Raw genomic sequence first — 21267 nt, 5'->3', positions numbered from 1 at the left:
GGCGGGAATTCAGCCTTTTGTCTAAAGATGTGACACAAGTTTTTGCACTATCCCTTTTCTCATCAGACACGAGAGCAGGAGGATCTAGAGGAGCTACTGTTGCTGGAGCAGCAGGGCAACGACCAGCGGAGACTGGAGTTGCTGCAGGAGGAGCAGAGGCAGCTACAGACCAAGAGGAAGAACAAGCAGGCATTGCTGGATGAACTGGTAAGATACACACATGTTGCATGTACATGCGTTCGGAGTCCGGTGAAGCCGAAAGCAGTCACATTATGATAGATGTTCCATATCTGACACACACACACACACACACACACACACACACTCTGCCTGAGGGTTCATGGCTGTGAGATCATTAAGAGATTATTACCAGTCATTGTGCTGCAGGCTGCATTGTTCTCATTCTGTGATTCCAAAGCCTCCTGGCTCCATTGTGTTGAGCTGCCGGCTTTGGAAGTGATTGTTTCTGCAGAGCGGCCTGCTGAAGGACCATCGCAGATAGAAGGCTAAGCTGTGTGTTTGTTTGTTTAAGGCACGGGGCCTGTTGACTGTAGGCAGATGAGATCAGCTACGACCCCCCCCCCCCCTCCCCTCCCTAGGGGAACTGTCCTGAGCTTTGACATCTGTACATCCCTGCGGTCTGAGAGCTTACTGTTCTCACACACATACACCAACATTTAGATTTTTGGTTGCTGTTTGCTGAAGCAGTGGTGAACTAATCAAAAAAACAAATCGCTCGGAGCTTGTAACACACTTCTTCATTCTTCTTATCTAATGTAAATAGGGCAATATCAGATCTTTACCACACGATTATCATGGCCAAAAGAATTCACAATAATGAACAACATTTTTATATCACAATTATTGTCAATACCGGTATATCGCAACACTGCTAATATTGATTTTACATTATTTGTCTGCAGGCTTATTTTTGTCTGAAGTTTTTTGTGAAGCATGTGACGTCATCCAATGAAGCAAGTAAATTCACCTATCCATAAGTATAACTCACTTAAGTGAGAGTGTTAAATGTTAGCAGTCAGGCCCGGACTAATTAGTGTTAAGACACACTGGTTTTATTGTTTAATGCTAAGACACCTCTAGACTGTCCTACCGTTGCTGTCCACCCCATCAAAAATTGTCCTACGTCTTCAGTGAACAAAGTGTCCAAGCTTGTGTTCTTAGACCTCTGTGCTTGGCAACACTCCACTGGAGAAATTGAAATGTCCGACCTTGCATTTAATGGAGGTGAAGGCGGCGCAGTGCACTTGAAGTAGCGTCCCCTGCACTGCCACAGTTTTGTTGATATGGCTTGCAACAGTAATGTAGCCTGAAATGCTGATGGGGGGGGGGGGGGGGTGGTGGTCTGCTTGTGTTTTCATCTCCTCTCAACATGCAACAGTTACGAAGGGAGAAGGTCTCATATAAGGTGTCACATAAATGTCAGCTGCTTTTGCTGAGTAGTTCCTGAAAGAACATGTTTGTATTAACATTCTCATAATATCCCATTTGTTTTTCCAGGAGCAGTCTCAACTTCCTGCCACCATCTTGCTTGCCCAACACAAGGTCCGTGCTGCCAACCTGGAGACCCAGATAGAGCAGCAGAAACAGGTGGTCAAACCTACCAATCTATTTTCAACTGGAATCCATATGGTGAGTGCAACAATTCAGACTTATTAGCTCTTTAACCCCAGTTCATAGAAAGAAATTCAAAGTGACAGAAAAATAGTCTTTTGGTTAATTCTGGCATTTCTTTACTATGTGTTTTCTTTTGTGATTTGAACTATCCCTTCTCTCAAATCATCTAAACTAAATCTATCAAGAATATGCCAAAGTTTTGGCCAGTTATGATTTTTGTTTGCAGGATCTCTCTGCACTGGTACCACCACTGCATTAACAGAGTGGCCTCATTCGAATGAATGAGGGGGCTACATTTTATCACGCACTGGTAATGTCGGTCTGAACACGACCTTGCATGCTTTTGCCAGAGTGGGCTTTGCTGCTTCAGGTGAAAGCAGGGTGAGCACAGTGAAACATGAGCGCTTGAAGAAGCTATACGTACCATAAATAACAAATGGTTACTATATTTACAATGAGCCCATGCAGGTTAAGGTCACATGGTTGTATTCCTCACTCTATCCACCGGTGGGACGGAGGGTCTGAATAGTTAAGGTCTTGGTGTGATTTTAGGTCAGTGCTAATTTAGACTTCATGTGGAGTGCTTGTTGACAATAGAGTGGTGATAAGAGTCCAGACCTTCAAAGAGAAGATGTTCCTCCGTGTCTGGTGCTTCTTCCGTGTGGGAACAGGGCCCTCACCCCCTCAGTCATGTCATCACATTCCTGTGAGTGAACGATTGGGACCCACAGAGAGCATGTGGGCTCTGCTGGCTGCTCTGAGCTAGCAGCTTTGTGCTCACCGTGTATGGAGAGACCTTCCATTTGGCTATCATTCAGGTTTTCAGTCGTTTATTTTCATTTTACTGTGATGAGAAAGGCTGTGTCATCACCCCCTTCCCCAGCAACCCTCATGAGGCATAGTTGTCTTCCCACAGTTCAGTGATGCGTGGGAGAAATATCTGCTTAGTACTCACCTTAGGCTCAAGCCGGAGCTAGGTTTAGATGTACTCAGGTACAACCCGGCTCTCTCTGTTCCCATCTCTGTTTGCCTATCCTGCCCATTTGAATGTGTTTTCCACTGGCGTGGCTCTTTGAAAGGTCTTGGTTAAATAATATGATGCAGTAATAAAGTCAGACTTTACAAAAACATTAATTTACTCATTACACCCCAAAGAGGCAACTGGCTTATCCACCACCAGTGGAAAAGCATTGAATTGGTCCAAATGGAGGATTTGGTACTCTGACTCTCACCCCTTGATATACAGCATGAAGTTAAACTTGCTGATGGAGAGAGAAACAGCACGATTGTGTTGCTCTTGGCTTCGCCTGTGGCTGTTTTTCATCACTTCTTTCTTCACATTTCTCTTCATCCTCCCGTCCCAGAGCTCCTGTTGGTGTAGCAGAGCTCTCACCATGCATCTGCTGTGTTGGACTGAAAGACTTGAGTCAGGGGAACGTGTGGGTTTTGGATTTCCCTTCACTTCAGAGTCCATAAGAATGACTTCTGTTTGACTTGGTGGGGTTTCAGGACAGAGCGGTGGATTCCCGCAGATTGCTGGAATTCATTTATCTGCTAACTTGTGGTCCCTGGTTCCAAGCAAGGTTTCAGTTTTTCTTCAGCAGAAATTAGGTGAGGCAAATGTAAAAACACATTTCTAAAGCTGGGTCACATTTCCATGATGTGCTTCTTTTTTTTTTTTTTACATTTAACATGATTTGTGCTCCTTGTCAATGACAGGAATATCAATTACTGCTGAAATGTTAAGTCATTAATTGATTAATCATTCAACAGAACATGCATTTGATAATTGTCAATTGTCATTGGTAGTCCATTTAAGTTTAGCGACAATGCCAAACATTCACTGGTACAGCTTCTCAATCGTGAGTTTGCGGTTATTTTCTCTGTTTTTAAGCCCCCGCCTCGGCAACATCAGGGGCCGGAGGTATTAGGTTTTCAGTTTGTCCGTCCATCTGTACTTGGAAATAGTATTGTACCATTTTCACTAAACAAATAATAATACAGAAAGATGAACTGACAATAAAAATACTCAAAGAAGAAACAGATTGTGACGGTGATGAATGGACATCTTGTTTTTTTATCTGGATGCTTTTGGTGATGTGCAAGTTCCCCAGTTATGGAAGCAGATATTCATAGTGCCCGTAACTTGCCGTCACCCACCACCACCTGCCCCAACAGCACTTCAGCCAGCTGCCTCACCCCGGGCCAAGGTGAGCCGTCACTGCAGGAATGACATATCTGCCTCCTTTGAGCCGTCCAATCCGTGGAACGTGAGGATGCCAATTCTTCCTCAGCTTCCCCAGTCTTTATTTAAAGAGTGATCTAATATTGCATGTAGTTGTGTCATGTTGTTTATTGGGAACAGGCAAGGGGACATCTCAGCCTTTTTGGCACTGCTCTTTTCCTTGGTGATTTTCCAGGAGTTGGTGAGGGGGACCCAGATCCTGATTATTCTGGTTGCGTGTATGGATGGTTAAAGGCAGTGAGCCGATCCTGAGGGAAAGTAGTCTGGGTCCAGGTGTGATGTGAGGTGGGATGGGCCTGGACTTGCCTTAGGAATGGTCTGGAATCGTGCACTAATCCCTCACTTTGTAGGCACTCTATTGAACCAAGACACGCACGCATACCCTCGTGCGGGCGCATACACACACATGAACGCACACTCCCCTCACCCAGTCTGAGTAAACATCCTTTGAAGAATAAAGTGTCTTTTTAAAATAGACGTCCGCTGATATCAAAAGAGACTCTCTGTGTGGGAGGGAGGCAGCTATTCACTGTTTAAACAGGTTACTTGTTGTTGTCTGACACATAAGACCAGCCTCAGTGCCAAGCACCATGATAAGAGTCCTGATGACAAGAGTCATCACGCTTTGGCACCTGCTCAAAGGGTTATTACCCTATAAATTAGATTTAAGCATTGTATGAGTAAATGTGTCTTTGATAGTATTTAAACACGTTGGCTTTGTTTGTGCCAGTGAATTTATTGAGTTTTCTGGTTAGTGTATGTGTGAGGTTGGGGATTGTCCTCAGCTGCTACAGTGTCCCATTCCTGAAAGTGGTGACCGATGGGGAATCTCTCCACCTTGGGGCAGCTTTCAGAGCCATCTTAGATGAAAGGTCCTAGGTTCCACAGGCGGCAGAGCAGCTGGCATACCTGTGATGAGGCCGGCATGGGCACCTAATGAAAGCAAAAGGCGCACACACATAAACAAAGAGCAACTCGCACACACAGTCAAACAAATGTGGGTGGAAAGTTTATCCCTAAACATAGATGTGTAGCTGACTGAAATAACCCCGGGTTCTCTCTGGCTTTATTCCATTCTACACTTAGGCGGTGATATTTGACTACCATAGAAAACACAAGTGCACACACACATTTACACACACGCTCATGGTGTGAGCTTGTTTGCTCAGGCCCGATTTACTTGCTAAGTTGTCCTCTACAGTGACCTCTGCTCGGCAGACGTACTCGTCAGCGCAGGCCACGCTGTGCTTTACTTTACTCTGGCAGACTGGCCTAACCTGTTTTACCTGCAAGGTTGACGCTACGTACTCCCCCCAACCCCCACTCACTCTTTTACTATCCTTAGTGTTGTTTTCATTTCCCTTATTCACACTCTTATGACAAATAGTACCAGACACAAATTGGTGTTGTTGTTTATATAAATGTGTTATTGTTTATAGAAATTGACTCATAAAAACATTCACAAACCAATGATTTTATGTGGGAGAGGTCATAACCCCGTGCCCTTTTGGCCTTTTCCTTTTTATTGGATTGCTGGCATGTAGGTTGATAGCTGCAGGGGCTTAGGGAGAGGGGGTCAGATCAGGGGGTAAAGAGAACCATCAGCCCTGATTGGCACTAGCACATGTGGGCATTCACACTTCTGCCCCGGCTTGGCCCTGTTAGGTTGGCCTCAGCAACCCTTGCCCAGTCCTAGCCCAGCCCAGCCTAGCAGAAAAAGGAGTTGTCAGCTTTAGGGGCTTTGCGCTGGGGCAGCTGCCACTGAACATGCAGTTATATTTAAACTTGTAAGGTGAGGGGAGGCACTGTGTGGGCAGCAGCTTTTACACTTGCTACTTGCTGCTCAGTGGGCCAGTGGGCAGCCCAAAGCTCTTTATCCATACAGAAGCACTGGCAGTGCCAGGGCAGAAGGTGGAAGTGAGGGCTGAGGATGGGATGGCACAAAGCTGGCCCCTAACTAGGTGTATTAATTGTATCCCCTATACAATGCAGAACACGGTTTCCCTTTACATTGTTATCATTATCACTTTGTGCATTAGTGACGAGGGCCTCACTGCCTCTTGATCTCTGCTGGAGCCTGCTGTGGCCCCCCCAACCACGTACATACGAGTGTATACTGTATATGGTTTTGTGTGTGTGTGTGTGTGTGTGTGTGTGTGTGTGTGTGTGTGTGTGTGTGTGTGTGTGTGTGTGTGTGTGTGTGTCTGTGAATGTGGTGGGGAGGTGCTGATGGAGGGGTTAGTCTCAATGCGACCTTGATGTGTCCTGCTGAGCTGCAAATTCAGAGGAGAGTTGGGGGGGCCTGAAGAGTGCTGATGATCGTGCAGTGTGTGTGTGTGTGTGTGTGTGTGCAGCACGTGTTTCTGGTAGCAATCTTAATGGTTTATGCTGTTGACCAATGAGCTTTTGATCAGGATTGCCAATCTTGATATTAGATCTAGGATAAGACCTCCTCCTTCACAGAGTATAACTTTCTATCTTTAACAAAATGTTAAAGTACAAATGGTAAAAGCCTTGAAGTACTAGTAGAAATAATACTACAAAAATGAAACAATGTTGCATACAAAAATCTATAAAAGTGAGTTTTAAGAAGAGATTGAAAAAATCTGGCTTGTCAATACTTTTTTCACAAATCTAGGCGCACCTCTGACCTCTTTCACTCCATCTCTTGTTTTTAATGTAGACTTCGGTACAGTGGATGCTATGCCTCGGGGACACAGACCTCTCACACTTTAAAAGTAATTTGACTTTTACGAGACGTCAGTCCCGTAAAAGTCACATGAATGTCTGCCATATCACTCTGTCAGATGTGTTAACCATGTTGCTTTCCCAGAAGGAACTGTTGAGAAATACAGCAGAGTTGAGAGAGTAACGGCACATCACAAGCCGAAACCCCCCCCACAAAAAAATTGGCATAGAGTGCTAAACAGTTTTCAAGCCAGCACACCTGTCCCCTCCACCAACATGAGGACGGGCAACAGTGACGGCTTTACTTGACCTTTTAAAACGATTCCACAACTAGAAATTGAAGCTGGTATTGCCACATCACTATAACTCTATCTGGATGTAGGAGGCTCACAAAGAGACTCACAAGACCAAGAGAAGCTGGACTACTCCCTCTGGCACGATGGTGATTTCCTCAAATCATCCTCCCCTGCAGTTTTTATTAAGATTGATGACCTCCAGAGTTTCATTTTAGTGTCACAAGGGTACTATAAGAGTCTTAAATACCAGTTATACACAAACTTGAAAGTATCATGAGGGCACACATAATGTTGTATCGGTAGTAAGGTGGGCCTCTGTGATGTGAAAAGCAGATGTTTGTGTTGGCTCTTTCAGTGGTGTTGTTCCACTGGCCCCTAGTCCCTAAGCCATTTCTGATATGCTGGGCCTGGCCGGGGGTCACCTCTCTCTCCCCTTCTGTTGCTTTCTTTCACCGGAGCATTTGGAAAACAACATTCATATGCTACAATTTACACAAGCTTTTAATAGGACACGATGAGTACATGAGTGAAAGCTTCAGCAGAATTATTGGAGGTCTGAGACAGAGCAGCTCCGTATTAGATGGACACTCAGACAGCTTGTCTTGCATCCAAGAAGCTTAGAAGTTCTACAAATACTTACATTTGCAGTTTTTTTGTAAAAATATCCAGAAGAGCAAAGCCTGTTCATGTGTATGCATGTCTTATGCTGTGTTTGTTCGTGGTGGTGTGTCTCTGCCAGTTTTCAAGGTGCCCTTGCAGAGGAATGCAACAGAAATGTCTCCAGACTAGAAGTTGGCTCTGTTCTGTGTGTCGCTCAAAAATCTGATTTGCTGCCCTTTACCTATCTGCAACTCCCAATTTGCCTCTCTTTCCCCACCGCTCCAACATTGTAAACTTTTTCTTCTTCTGCTTCTCCCCCCACACACCCCACCCCACCCCACCCCTTCGTCCCAGTGCGTCTTTGATTGGCGCAGCAGGGGAGTTAAACAGTGCTGAAAGTCTGAAAGAAGATGGATGGAGAGAGTGAAGGAGTGTGAAAGTGAGGGAGAGTGACTGGGTTTGGGTTGGTTGGTCTGGGTTTCATTAGTCTGTAGTGGAGCTCCACTGTGTTGGATGAATTGATGGGACAGGATAGGGGATCCCTGGCACCTCGGGGTTAAAGGTTGTATGAAAAAAACAGAGAAGCCTGTGTCTAGCATTTGTGTTTTTAAAGGAAAAGTCGAACAATCAAACTCTGAAGCATTTAAGTAGTCGTTCAAAACAGGGCATGTACATATGTGGGATAGGCTAAAATACCATCTGTTCTTGATTCCATTATTTGATTTGATGTAATTTTGGATACAGTTAGTGACCCATCATGGAAAAATGTCACTTGTTGGTATCCCATCAAGGATCAAGAGTTTGATGTGACTGATGACTATATATATATATATATATATATATATATATATATATATATATATATATATATATATATATATATATATATATATATATATATATATATATATATATATATATATATATATATATAAAGAAGGAAAAAATCAATCATGGAAAATAACAATTTATTTCATTAAGCACAAGGTAAGGTTTTGAGTAGATGTTCTCTTACTATTTCTTCAATGAACAAACCCACCACTGTCGCTATCCCTGCTGCCTCCCCCACCTGCAAGTATAAACCACAGCTGAATGCAACAGGTTCAGGCTCGTTCTGCTCAGATAGTTGAAAGTCATTCTGGGAAGTGGGATTGGATGCTTTGGGTAAAATCCTGCATCACAGTACGTCTAATTTTAGTTTATTTATAGTACTTTTTTCCGACAAATCGACTTAATAACAATTTATGGATAAAATATCCATAAAGTATTGTCTTTTGTTGAGCTAATATAGTGAATTAAATACCTGACATAACAATGTACTTTGGTTAATAATAATAATAATAATAATAATAATACTAATAATAATAATAATAATAACAATAAGCTAATACAGACAGAGATATGTAAAAGAAGGTAATTCTTTATAAATGGTGCACAAATAGACACATTTACATTGTCTAACAGTACATGACATGTCACTCAACCCCTACTGGGAAATGTAGGAAATCACACACTGTAGTGTAGAAGATTGCTTTAACACTATATATTAATGTTGTACAATATTTTAAGAGTACAGTTCAAGTTTTCTGTGTGTGTGTGGTTATTGTTTTGTCTAACTATCCTACACGCTGGCCTGGTTACAACAATTACCACCGTGCTGGGTTTGGCTCAGAAACTCTGCATTCATTGCTGTCTCAATGTTCATCCCTCGGTGCTTTTGTAACTTCCAGCTCAGCTTTGGTTGCTTTTATTTCCCCGTGTGTGCACTCGCAGGGCGGGCAGTGTGAGGCCGCTGGGCACATGTTACTCGTTTAGTTTGGTTTTCATCAGCTCCCCTCTGTGTTCTGTTGTTCTTACTCCCCCACTACTCTTTTCTTTGCTTTCTCTCTTATCTTTTTATCTCTTTTTTGTCCCTGAGTTCCTTTGCAAGTCTCTAAAATATTCACTGTTTGTTTAGACATTATCTTCTTAATTCCAGGTTTGTTTCATGAGCCTTGCTCGTCTTCTAAGTCTCATTACTTTAATGCTGGAGAAAACAAAGTGGTCTGACGCTGTGTGGAAATTCCCCTTTGATGGCAGAGCCCCAAATCGAACAATTCTACAGTGTCCTTAAGAAGTATCATGTTTCTCACTCCATCACTTTGGTCAAGAGCATTAGGAAATGGAGTAGCCTGACTGAATTCTCAACTTTGAGTACTTATGGATCGCAGGATTTTTTTTCATCAAACAGACTATAGTTTTCTGTGCTTGACATGGCAGGTTTGTATAACTGTAGGAGGCCTGGAAGTGTAACATTTAAGTTAAACAATCCTGAGGATTTGTCTAATTTCAGTGACATTCTGATTCACACATTAATTTAGGTGAATCCGTGGGAAGACGATGCAAAAATCAAATAATCACAGCTAAACCCACAAACATGCACTTCTTAGCCTTCCACATTTAAGATTAATAAATTAATACATTTCTCTTCAACATTATCAGTTTGTTTTTTGGTGGTTTCATGGAAATATCCATTTTTGATCCAAAGTAAACTTTCTGTTAACAGGAACTGTTTACATTTCCTCATCAACCCCACCACAGTTCTCCTGCATGATGTTATGTTTGTTTCTTCTTGTTCAGAATCAGATTCCCATCAGGAAGAGTTCTTGAATTGCCAACAGTGTGTTGACCACTAAAAACATGCTCAGTCATTGTCATAGCTAAGCTTCTCCACCAAACCAACAGTGCCTGGGGAAAGTGAAAAGGTTGTCAGACAAAACTCCTATTGCCAAACCAGTCAGTCAAGAACCGTTGGTTGTTAATGCTGCGACTGCGGTTTGATTGACATTTAGCCTTTTCCAAATTGTTTTTTCCTGTTCGTGTCATCCTGATTGTGCTATAGCCATAGTTTCCAGCAAACTGAGACAATGAAGATTATTGTCCTATGTTAAATGTTGTTTTTCTGTTTTTTTCTTTTCAGCGCCAGACGGTGTCTCTTCAGCCTGTTCCCAAGATAGAGGAAGTTCTGTATCTCTACAAGCCCCTTCGAGTTGAAACCTACGGACCGTCAGTGCCTGAACTGGAGCATCTGGGCAGACTCGGGTACAAACTTATCTACACACTCGCACATCTGCCGCAGCCATTAACTATGAGTTTTAATTTCACCTTTAGATGAGCACAGTTGTCAAGTTGAATGATTGAAGAAAAACCAATAACGGTCCATAATTTCCTCATAAATTCTTTGGAAGTTTCCTGGAAAGAACTATGTCATTTTGCTGCCAAGTTGGCTTTAGGAAAAATAGACACACGTGAGACTGTTGAGAGAAATTTCCTTGAAAGAACGGCTCCATTTAATCCCAAGTAATTGTAATTAATTAAGAATATACCAACTGAATGCTGTCTCAACTTTCCTTGTAATTGATACCAAATTGAAAGTTATTTCCAGGGACCACACTATGAATGTACAATTCTTTTTTTGTAGGAAATTATAAGACTATGGGACAGGTAAAATTAAAAAATAAAACGTTTTATTGATTAAACTTAAAACGTGGAGTTTTTTAATTCTCCACATAGCTACAGTAGTGTATTGTAAAGGTCTTGGTGTTCGATCTCGAGCTGCTAGAGAGTCGGTCTGCTTGGAAAGCCTGGCTCGTCTCACTTGACTCTCCTCTGATTAACTGGGAGAGTGAAAGCAAATGAGGGGGAGGAGGAGAGAGAGAGAGGGAGAGAGAGAGAGGGAGAGGGAGAGGGAGAGGGAGAGGGAGAGAGAGAGAGAGAGAGAGAGAGGGAGAGGGAGAGGGAGAGGGAGGGAGAGAGAGAGAGAGAGAGAGAGAACCGTCGCCCTGCCACAAGCCGCCACAGTGCCTCTGTAGGAGTGTCCATTAACACACACAGGAAGTGCTTTCCCCGACGGCCCCTTTGGGCCAATCAATCCAAGACGCCATTGGTCCAGTCCTTGCCGAATGTAAGCTATCCGTCAGACAGCCCAGCGCCCAGCCATCTGCACTGCAACTGGCTGGCACTGAAGCCTGCCCACACACTGAGAGCGGCCTGCTTTTATTGGGTGACAGGAGCAAAACGGGGTCATATTCTTAATTATTTTTAGGCGAGCTCATTGACTTTCAGCACTGCTTCACCCTGACAATAACCTTGAAAACCTTGTCAGCATGTTTAAGATAAGGGTTGTATTCTTCTTTATTCTGCAGATAAAAGTTGCTATTGACTTTTTTTTCTTTGCACAACCACATTTACCTAATTACCTGGAAAATCACCTACTTAAGGTGAAACGTTTTCCTTAAAGGATTGCGGTAGAGTTTAAGCAGAATAACTGGTACTTATTTACATTATGTATTCAGTGAAGTGCTGAGGTCCGACTTCTTTTGGCCAGGCTGATCAATATGCAGATGAAACACATCTCACAATTTTTGCCGCATGCTGGAGCTCAGACGAGGGAGGAAGAGGAGGGGGGCCCAATGTCAGCAGTTCAGGGGTCCAGGAGGACCGATGCTGGAGAGGAAGGGCTCTTCCAACAGAGATAAATGAGGTTCAGTTCAGTGAGGCGCATCAGTCCCACTTGTGCAGGCCGCAGGCAGCGACACAGACAGACCCCTTCAGACAAACCACAACTCCCAAGATGCAATGTGCTGTTAAGTAAAAGCAAGGAATAGTGCTGACTCTTCTGCGTATTTGTGTTGTGTTTGTGATTCAGCAAAGTTGGAGGTTTCGTGCATACAAGCGCAGACATACAAGACGATGAAGCGTGTGCATACACGTGCATACCCATGCTGTCCCTTAAACCTACTGTACATTTTGTGTCATACAAACTCACACTCACCCCTGTTATTGCAATCCCAGCATTTTGGCCACAATGGAAGTTGTGTGATGTGGTAGATATTCACGAGTGTGTGTGCAGTGGAAAGAGAATGCAGACAGTGTTGAGAGGGTGAAAAGTGAGTCCCCTGTGTAGAGCGTTGGACTACAGCTCCGGTCCTATGACCTGTGAAGGGAATATGCTTGAATGTGTGAGTAAATGTGGATGTGCCCGAGCGTGGATGAGGTGAAAGGGGCTCTGAGGGGGCAGGTACTCATTTTAAAACACGCCTGTTTGTCTTGGTAAAGTCCCACAGTGACAGGAGCACCACTGGTGATTTTTCTTGGACACAGCCATCAAGATAGACTGGAGAGTTGAGCTCACACACCCCCTCCCTGGTGGCCCCGAGGCCTCTGGGGCTAGTCTATTGCACAGGATGTCCAGTCAACACAGGACTCACTGGAGCCGTGTTTTTTTGTTTCAACTCACTCTTTTCTTCTACGCCGCTCTCTTTCTCCCTCTGTCTCAGTGTCTGTGTCTTTTTCGCCTTGTCCCTTTGCCCCCCAAAAACCGCAGGAGTGCTGCAAGGGCTGCCAGGAAAAAGAAGGGCCACGCCTCTTTCACTGTCTCCCCCTCTCTGTCAGCTGTACCTGAATAAATATGGGCTGAGCTGAGCGCTTATATTAAAGACAGCTGCCTCAATACTGGAGCAGAGTAAAGGCTGCATGTTCAGGCAACGGGGGCCTCCAAAAGTGCCCATTCAGCTTCTGCCTCCTCAACTGCCCTCCCCCCCCTTCACACACGCATACATAACCAAACGCTCCTCCCTCGGTGTGCATAGGTGCGTATGATTTGCCACAGAGGATCGGACCCCTACTGTGTGAGGTTATAGTGCTGTCCATCTCATTGACTGGCACATACCCAGAACCATGCGTGAGCGGTGAAAATTATGAGCAGACTATGAATGCAACATTACAGCCTGTAACTCTAAATGTCCTGCCATGGCTCCTTGCTTTTATGTTGAACAGTAAAAGCCTCTAATAAACAAAATCAAAGAAGAAGTAAATACTGCGTTTGAGACGCAAACTGAAACACATGATGTTTACGTTGACATGGCTGTGATACGAATCCCAGCACTCATCAGCCAGAAACTGAAGTAGTAACTGTTTTAACTCCCGCCTCCTCACGCCGCGCTTGGATACATCAAAATTCACAGCATCACTTAAGTCATGCCTGCATTATAGTTAAAAAATGTCCCGAGCCGGTACATGAGCTTGCGTAGACACACGCTGCTGACCTGAAAGAAAATGTTACGTTCAAATGTATCTAGTTTGTGTGGGTGTAGATGAGCATCTGGATCGGAGTTTGTTCTCTACAAGAAAAATGTTTTAAGCTCTGACAGCGTAGGCGATGAACGACTTACTGGGATCTTGGACAAGGACAAATCATATGTGGGGGGAAAAAATAGGGGAAAGAAAAATTGGCTGCGGAGCATTGAAATATTTGACTCAAACCTCAAGTGCTGACAATGAAAGCTAGCCAGAACAGTTGTTTGTATTGGCACAGGTCGCCCTGAAATTAGCCCATCTCTTTCTGACAGAGGTTGCTCAATGCGCTTCGCCAAATGCCAGTGTGTATAATATTATGAAGTTTTGCCTCCTCCCCCACTCCGCATTGCTTTCTATAATTGGTGGAAAAAGTGAGGTTTTCTGTTGGGAGCGCTTGTCAAGCATCCGTCTCTTGTCGGTGGGGTGAAGGGGAGCAGCTGAATGAGTAGAGTGTTTAGTCTGGAGATGGTCTCCTGGGGATACACTTCTCTACCACGAGGAAGTAGTCCTCAGAGCACTTTCTCTCACCAGAACAGACTTGTGACGAGCCGAAGGGTTAAATAGTGATGGATAGTTTTTTATCTCCTTCATTCATAAACACAGAGGACAACCAATTGTTTTTCATCTCTGGAAACTACGACCAGGTCTTCATTTAAAGTGACTACATCTTTGTATGTACATACACATGGACACACAGAAGTACATAAATCACTTGTGCACACACAAACATAGACTGGCTATGTTTAACGTGTACTTAAAGGATGCCTGCTCACTGTTCTGGTTGGGAGCCAAGGGTTAATGGGTCTCTGAGTGATGCTATCCTCCTGCCTGTGTTCTTTAGCTTTCCAAGCATCCCTTGGCGTCGGCGTGTTTATGTGAATGGTGTGTGTATCTGTTTGTTTGTTTGTTTGTGTGTTGGCTTATACTGTATGTTAAGTGCTTTGGTGGGAGGGAGGTATCCAGAATAGTCGGTGGTGCCATCACAGCCCTCAGTTCCTGGCAGCGGGCTTTGCTAGCCTCTCCCTGCCTGGTTGGCCTCACTCCAGGTCTGAGCTCTCCATCTTTCCAGCTCTGGCCGAGCTGGCCAAGAGCACTACCAGTGACCCTGGATTTGGCTCACAGAGTCAGCAGGACCACTAAACATGGTCCATAGAGTACTCTTGAATCCATTTCTGCCATCACTAAATTGGTGTATATGAGGTTTAAATTGCATACAAATCATTCTTTCCTTCCCCTGCTTTCCCCTCTGACTCTGTGATGAAAGTGCAAGTCAGCCATGATATTCTTCTTTTGCACTCAATAGAGAACAGCTTCTCCAGAAGAATTTCTAGAAACTGCCATGGGTAGGTTCTCTTATCCCTGCGGGGCGCATATTCATCTGATGGGCCTGACGGGCCTGGAAAAGCCGGGGCGGGGGGCGGGGTCAGAGGTCACTGACCACGGGGGAGCTGAGGTGCAGCACCGGGACGTCAGAGTGCCGAGACTGACGGGAGCAGAGTGATGGCACCTTGGAGAGACGGGTCTCGTATTCTTGGCCTCAAATAGTCATGCACTCTCACACTCGGTCTCACACAAACACAGCTTTGATGCTTAAGTTATGAGCTGGAGACTGAGGCGCCGGTTAGCATGACCTCAGATGAACTCCCTCAAGAGCAGCGTGCTTTGATCTACTTTAACTACTATTAGATAATGTCTCAAGGCACATATTTTGCTCTCATTCAGCCAATTAAAATATTCTGTGGTGTTGCCAAATAGGACCATTTATAGGGGAAATTGTTTTTTTGGCTTTGGTATTCCCTGAAATACTTTGGGGTTGCCACCATAACCAAGACCTAAAGCTGAACTTGGTTTCTCAGATATCTGATATCATCCTTTCTTCCACACTACACACTCATCACCCATGCTCCTGTCTTATGTTACTAGATTCAGCATCGCCAGTAACTATAGACCTCAATGCAGTGCTTCTCTGACCATTTAAGTGTTTCCATAGCTTCGATCTAAAAGCTTCACTGCAGCCGTGGGGCTCTCAGATTTAAGATTTGCATAACCAAAAGAGAGTGCAGGCACAATAAAAGAGTGGAGGTTCAAGCTCCGCTATTTGACTTGCAAACCTGTCTGTGTCAACACAATGCTTCATCTTCCACCTTGCTTTGATTCTCAGCTTCTTGTACTGGAGGTGCTTAGTCTCCTCGTTACTAACTAGATCAGAAACAGAGTGGAGCGCGGCCACCGTCCACTCTCCACCAGCCCCCACCCAGGCCATTATCCCGTCTGCCTCAGTAAACAGACCATTAACAGACAGAGCTGGTGGAGGCCAGATCACTATTGTTTCCCATCCCATAGCTCTGTGCAAATATTGATCCTCTCTTGAAGTATGAGTCAAAATAAGCCTGCGCTGTAGTCGACTGGAGGCTTTTTACTTGTGGGTGAGTCATTTCTGACCCAAAGAGCGGGCGGAAACGGAGTGAGCATTACAGAATGTCAGAGCGGGAGAAACATTTGTCTTGTGTGTATTCTGGTCATCTGAAAGAGGTCTGCTTTTAGTGTTATTGTTTTCCCTCTGCGGGCTGCATGCCAGACAGACCAGCAGTCTCCTCCCAAGATGAAACCAGGCCAGGCCAAACCAAGTCATTGCCAGCGAAGGAGACACCAGCAAAAAGGGAACTCCGACTATAACAGCGTCTCTTGCCTGCAAGTTTATTTGTGTCGTAGCCTAGAGGCGACAGGGTCGACACCCAGCCGAGGGTGAGGTGATGTCTCCTGACTATTTTAACACACCGTGATCTGCGTAGTGGCTTTGCACAGCCGCTGCACGCTTTCTAGAGTTGCATGCTTTGATTTTGAGCATAATGGTGCTCATAGCTTTGTGCACACACCCTCAGTTTGTGTGTGTTTTTTCCACACAAACACCAACAGATCTGAACTCTGTGCCTCTCCCCTGCACTTCACCCCCTGGGGCAAAGGGCCCGGTAATGTACAGGGGGATTAGCGTGCTCATTTTCCCCTCTTAAGAGCTGGCGAAAGAAAACAAATTCCTGTCATGTGGGGCTTGGCTGTAGGGACATGCCACGCACAGCTCATGGTAGGAGGTTCTTCTCCACTATGCCTTTGCCTTTCCCTGCCTTTTTGATTTCCTTCTTCTTTGCTTTTCCCATCTTTCTCCCTAATTGAAATCCTCTTTGCCTCTCCTCAGTGCTTGAGGTGCTTCAGTAACTGATACCTGTGGAGGCGACTCATCCCCTCGGGAAAACTCTATTCTTCCTCTCTGTATCGGTGCTCTATTCCCAGAATGTTACATCTAACTGTCGAGGCTCCTTTACTGTGTATGTATGGGTGTGCCTTGTGCTAGGAGCCATTCACTGAACAGCATATGTCCTTCCATTGTTTACAGCCCCATTTGGTTAACGATGACACTGATGTCATGTCATTATCCTCCCTCTCCAGTCTGGTTTGCCCCCCTCCTCCTTCCTTTAAGCTCTCCAGGGGGCAGAGTTATCAAGTGGCAGCTCAGGAGACGAAAGAAAGATGCTCTCTGTATCAAGTGGCCAGCAGGATGTGTGATGCCTCTCCAAGCCCCACGGCTGCTGCGGTTAGGTGAAGTCAGCCGGCCTCTACTGCCCCCATCAGGTCGGACAGAGGAGGTGCCGGGTCGACACACATGAGTGCCCTGGATGAGTAGTGACAGGTGACGCTGGGACCAGGAAGTGAAGTTTAGGCACAATAGGCCTTTATCGTGGGCACCTCCACAATGCTGTCTTTCGTAGACGCAAAACAAGTGTACCTCTTAGTTTTTTATCACCGATACAAACAAGCTTCCTTCTTGACCTCTTACAGATTGTCAGTCACTCCACATGAGAATGTATTACTATAAGCGTTAATGTCAAGTGTCACCCAAAGCTTCTGTTAACACTCTAAACATGTTCTCCCCTTAACTAAGTGTTAGCTACACCCACCTCCCTCTCCTCCTCTCTATTGGGATGCAGAGACTCAGCCTGTCGGTGGGGATGATAAGAAGCATGATAATGGATAAGGGGTCTGTAGGCTCGTGAGCATATGATGTAACCGCATTGAGCCCACAGAGTACAACTTGAGATAATCTGGTGGACAGTGGGTCGGCTGATGGCTGAGGATCTGTCTCACACACTCGCACGTCCCAGAGGAAGCTGCACTCAATGGAAAAGAGTGTGACCTATGACCTGTGGTGATGATAGACCGCTGTTGACAGATATAGTATACCTGTGAGAGTCCTCTGTGTTTGGCTTGTCTGCAGGGGTTTTGTTTTTAGACTGCAGCCTGGACCAATTCACACGTCCTCCGCTGGTAAAAAAAAATTCTGCTCCATCGTTTTCGCCGTCGGTATCGATACAAACAGCTCTGCCCTTAGAAAAACATGTTTTCACACACATGTGAATTGTGTAGACACACACATGGGGGGCATAAGCACACATCGCACATCCACACAATGTGCTCAGTGTGCTGTGTCTCTCACAGGGGTACATTTTCTCTCAGGGTAAAGTGTAGGAAGGAGGGGCAGCAGTGCTGTGAGTGAAACCGGAGCTGCCTGAGGAATGCGGGGGGTGTTTTTGGAGGACTGGAGTGGAGTTTGGGGGGTAAAGGGGGGCTGACTTAAGGGGTAGGATGGGTGATTAGGGGGTGACAGCTGAGTGCTGACCCCTCTATAATGACAAATCATCTGGCAGGTGTGTGGCTCTGCACCCCCCCAACCCCACCCCTCCAGCCCCCATCATTTCCAGGCCAGGAATCCTCAACCGCTGCCGGAGCAGAGCGCTAAAGGAAGACTTCCGGACATTTGCGCTGCCATGACTGGCCCTTCAGAAGTATGGGGCAGCCTCTGTTCAGATATAGCCTGCCCTGTGCTTGTCAGCTGCCCTCTTTGGTGCGCTCAACACACCAGCTCCTTCGCTTTAATAAACATAGCTAATGAGGCTTCAGTCCTTGGAGCGCTCTCAGGTATGGTAGGTTGTATTGATTTATCTTTCCAGTGTTGATTGAACAGAATACAGAGTTTATCTCTCAAATTGCCTGACTTCAAAAAGCCTCTCGTTCTTTGTTAAGTAAAAACAAATGCTGACCCTGGATCAGTGAGGGGTGTGAGAGCGGACAGGTGCCAAGCTGAGGCCCGGTCTCAGGTCATCGCTTTGAAGGAAACGTGTAATAACAGCATAGAGCTTAGAAAATCCCATTTAAATATTGCTTTATGTTTTCTGTTGAAAGAGCCAGTTTAGCTTCTCTGAGCCGTCTCTATGTTTGAAAGCAGCAAAACCACATACAGTAATTCTACAGTTAGCATTGTTTTAGACTGATTCAGATTGCTCCATTGTCCGTGAGTCTGCTCTGCGGTTTGTACGTTGATTAAACGTCTGCTTGCTGCAATAGACTTTGTAGCATTACTGGCCTCTTTTTTTTTTTCCATCAAGCCCAGGCTTCCACAGCTCTTCTTAATCCAATTCCAGCCAACACATGGAGTCTAGACAAGAGGCCCAACGCAGCCTACACCTCCATCTGATATCTTCTGTTTTCCCTCCAGAGTCCCAACCTTGCAGCGATTTCCCTGAAGAACTCAAACACCCTCCATTCCGCAGCAGCATCGTCGATCCAAACACAGAGGAGCCACACATTCTCAGCTGGAAATCACGCAGAACCCTGCCGGAACATTTCGCCACTTATCTTTTCACTTTGAATTAGAGATGCGGCTGTGCTGCGTTTTCCAGGCAGCCGGAGTGGGGAAAACTTTCGGGGTCCCGTCAGTAAAGTCTCTGACCGTTATTAGCATTAGCAGGAGACATTGCGCAGGTATTCAGAGTTCCAGACTCGAGTGGAAAAATGCTGTTTGCTCTGAACAGTTTTAAGCCACATGGAGTTTTGAAAGAAATGGGTAACAAAACATGGTATGAGTAGAGTTTGAAAAATAATGTAAGCACTTTATCATCTATTATACTTTTGAGAGTGAAAAAAAAAAAATGCTAGTGCTGAGATGTTCATCTGAGAAACAAATCTGGCAAAACATACATCTCCCCTTCTGAGTGTGTATACTTATGGAAAACCCCTTTCATATTCCCTTGTGGCAATTGCAGTCTAACACGCACACTGTCATACTGTGTCATTCAGTTGTCTTCATCACCTGCACTCGTCTTTTCCCACTCCCCCCAAGCGACATAATGGGCCAGTCCAAAGTGACCCATATTTACCCAATAATACGAGGCTTTGAAAAGACCCATATCGAGTTGCAGCTAATGCTCCAGTGGGGCCCGGAGAGTGAAAGATGTTACCGGCCGACACGGCTTGGGTTTCAGGGCCCTGCGAACAAAAGGCAGTCCAGTCCTCAGAGAGAAAGAGGGAGAGAGAGGGGATGGGGTGACAGGGGAGGGGGGGGGGGCACTGAGAGTACACACTGAAACAGTAGCGTCAGAGGGTCTCGAAGTGTCCATTTCAGAGGTGTGTGTGTGTGTGTGTGTGTATCTGGTTTTATGATTGAAGGCAGTGTAAGGACTCTGGCTGGTTTTGAAGTCGTGAGTTGCAAATTTTAACACATTTCATGTTGTTGCACGTCTTAGGTGTTGTCAGTCCACTCTAATGTTTCAGCATTGTCGAGTACAGTCATGTGAAAAGAGTCGAGTTCATCTTTCCGCGTCTATTGCCGGTCATGTGTATGTACATGTATGCAGCCGGCCTTTACAGGAAGATGCGGATACGACCGCTGAGTTAATGGAGCAGAACTGAACTAACCTCGGGTGTTAGGGGTGAGCAGAGGGCAGACGGGGTTGGTTTAAGAGAAGAGGGTTTGTGATGATGATACCCAAAGGTGATTTCACCTCATATCCTCCCTCCTCTTTCTACTTCCCACCCCTCCTCCTCCTACACCACTCACCCTCCACCTCCCTCTCCTTCATGTTCTCTCTCTCTCTCTGTCTCTCTCTCTCGCTCCTTAGGGGCAGGCAGGTATAAAGTTACACAGAGCTCTCAGCTTTCTTGGAAGGAATGACCACATGAGTAGCTTGGGGATTAGATTAGCAGGAAGAGCAGACTTAGCCGGGCTGTAAATAGCCCACTTTTTTCACCATTAAAAAGGCCCAGTACAATATAATCAATAGATAGCACTCATCTGATGCAGGAAGCCATATGAGAAGACCTCCCTCAAGTGCTCTGAAGGACAGGCTACAGCAGCTTGGGCCTAATGAAGTTATTATTAATCACTGGGCCTCCTGTTTTGAACTTGTGTGTCGTTTCTCTAGTGGGTGATGAGTGGCCTGATTGACATCTCGTGCTGCTCTTCCTCTCACTTTCACTGCCTATTGTAAGACAAGACAAGGTCATCTTGTGTGATATTCCTGAATGTTTGACTTTATGCGTTTACGTCTTAGTCATGCTAGCGAAATATGTTTCAACTTTAATTGAAGTATAGGCTTTATTGTGTTTTTGAGCAAAGCACCTTGTAGAATCATAAAACACCAAAGTAAAATATGATCTATTTAGCGTGTAGTCTCACCAACACCTATTTCTTTTCTCCCTGTCCATCTCTCATTTACACACACACACACACACACACACCTCAACTCTCTGTCTCTCTCAGCCTCCCCACAGGTGTTGGGTTACTCTGTAAAGCAGCTTGAATGGGCACAGAAATCACAGAGGGCTGTCTGTGCTCTTGATTCCCGTTTCACTTTG

At 45.2% G+C, this 21267-nt stretch overlaps 1 protein-coding gene across 1 annotated transcript in view; it reads left to right on the top strand.

Annotated features, from left to right (window-relative positions):
- The window catches only part of mnat1 (MNAT1 component of CDK activating kinase), a 31205-nt gene that overhangs the window by 8639 nt on the left and 1299 nt on the right, over nt 1–21267 (top strand). The window contains exons 5-7 of the mRNA XM_029460169.1: nt 67–207; nt 1519–1650; nt 10424–10545. Of these exons, the coding sequence (XP_029316029.1) occupies nt 67–207; nt 1519–1650; nt 10424–10545 (395 nt within the window). The remainder of the gene's footprint in view (nt 1–66; nt 208–1518; nt 1651–10423; nt 10546–21267) is intronic.

The sequence above is a fragment of the Cottoperca gobio genome, chromosome 22, assembly GCF_900634415.1.
Source record: "Cottoperca gobio chromosome 22, fCotGob3.1, whole genome shotgun sequence".
NCBI lineage: Eukaryota > Metazoa > Chordata > Actinopteri > Perciformes > Bovichtidae > Cottoperca > Cottoperca gobio.
Note: the sequence above shows the minus strand (reverse complement) of the source record. Positions and strands in the feature narration are given on the sequence as shown.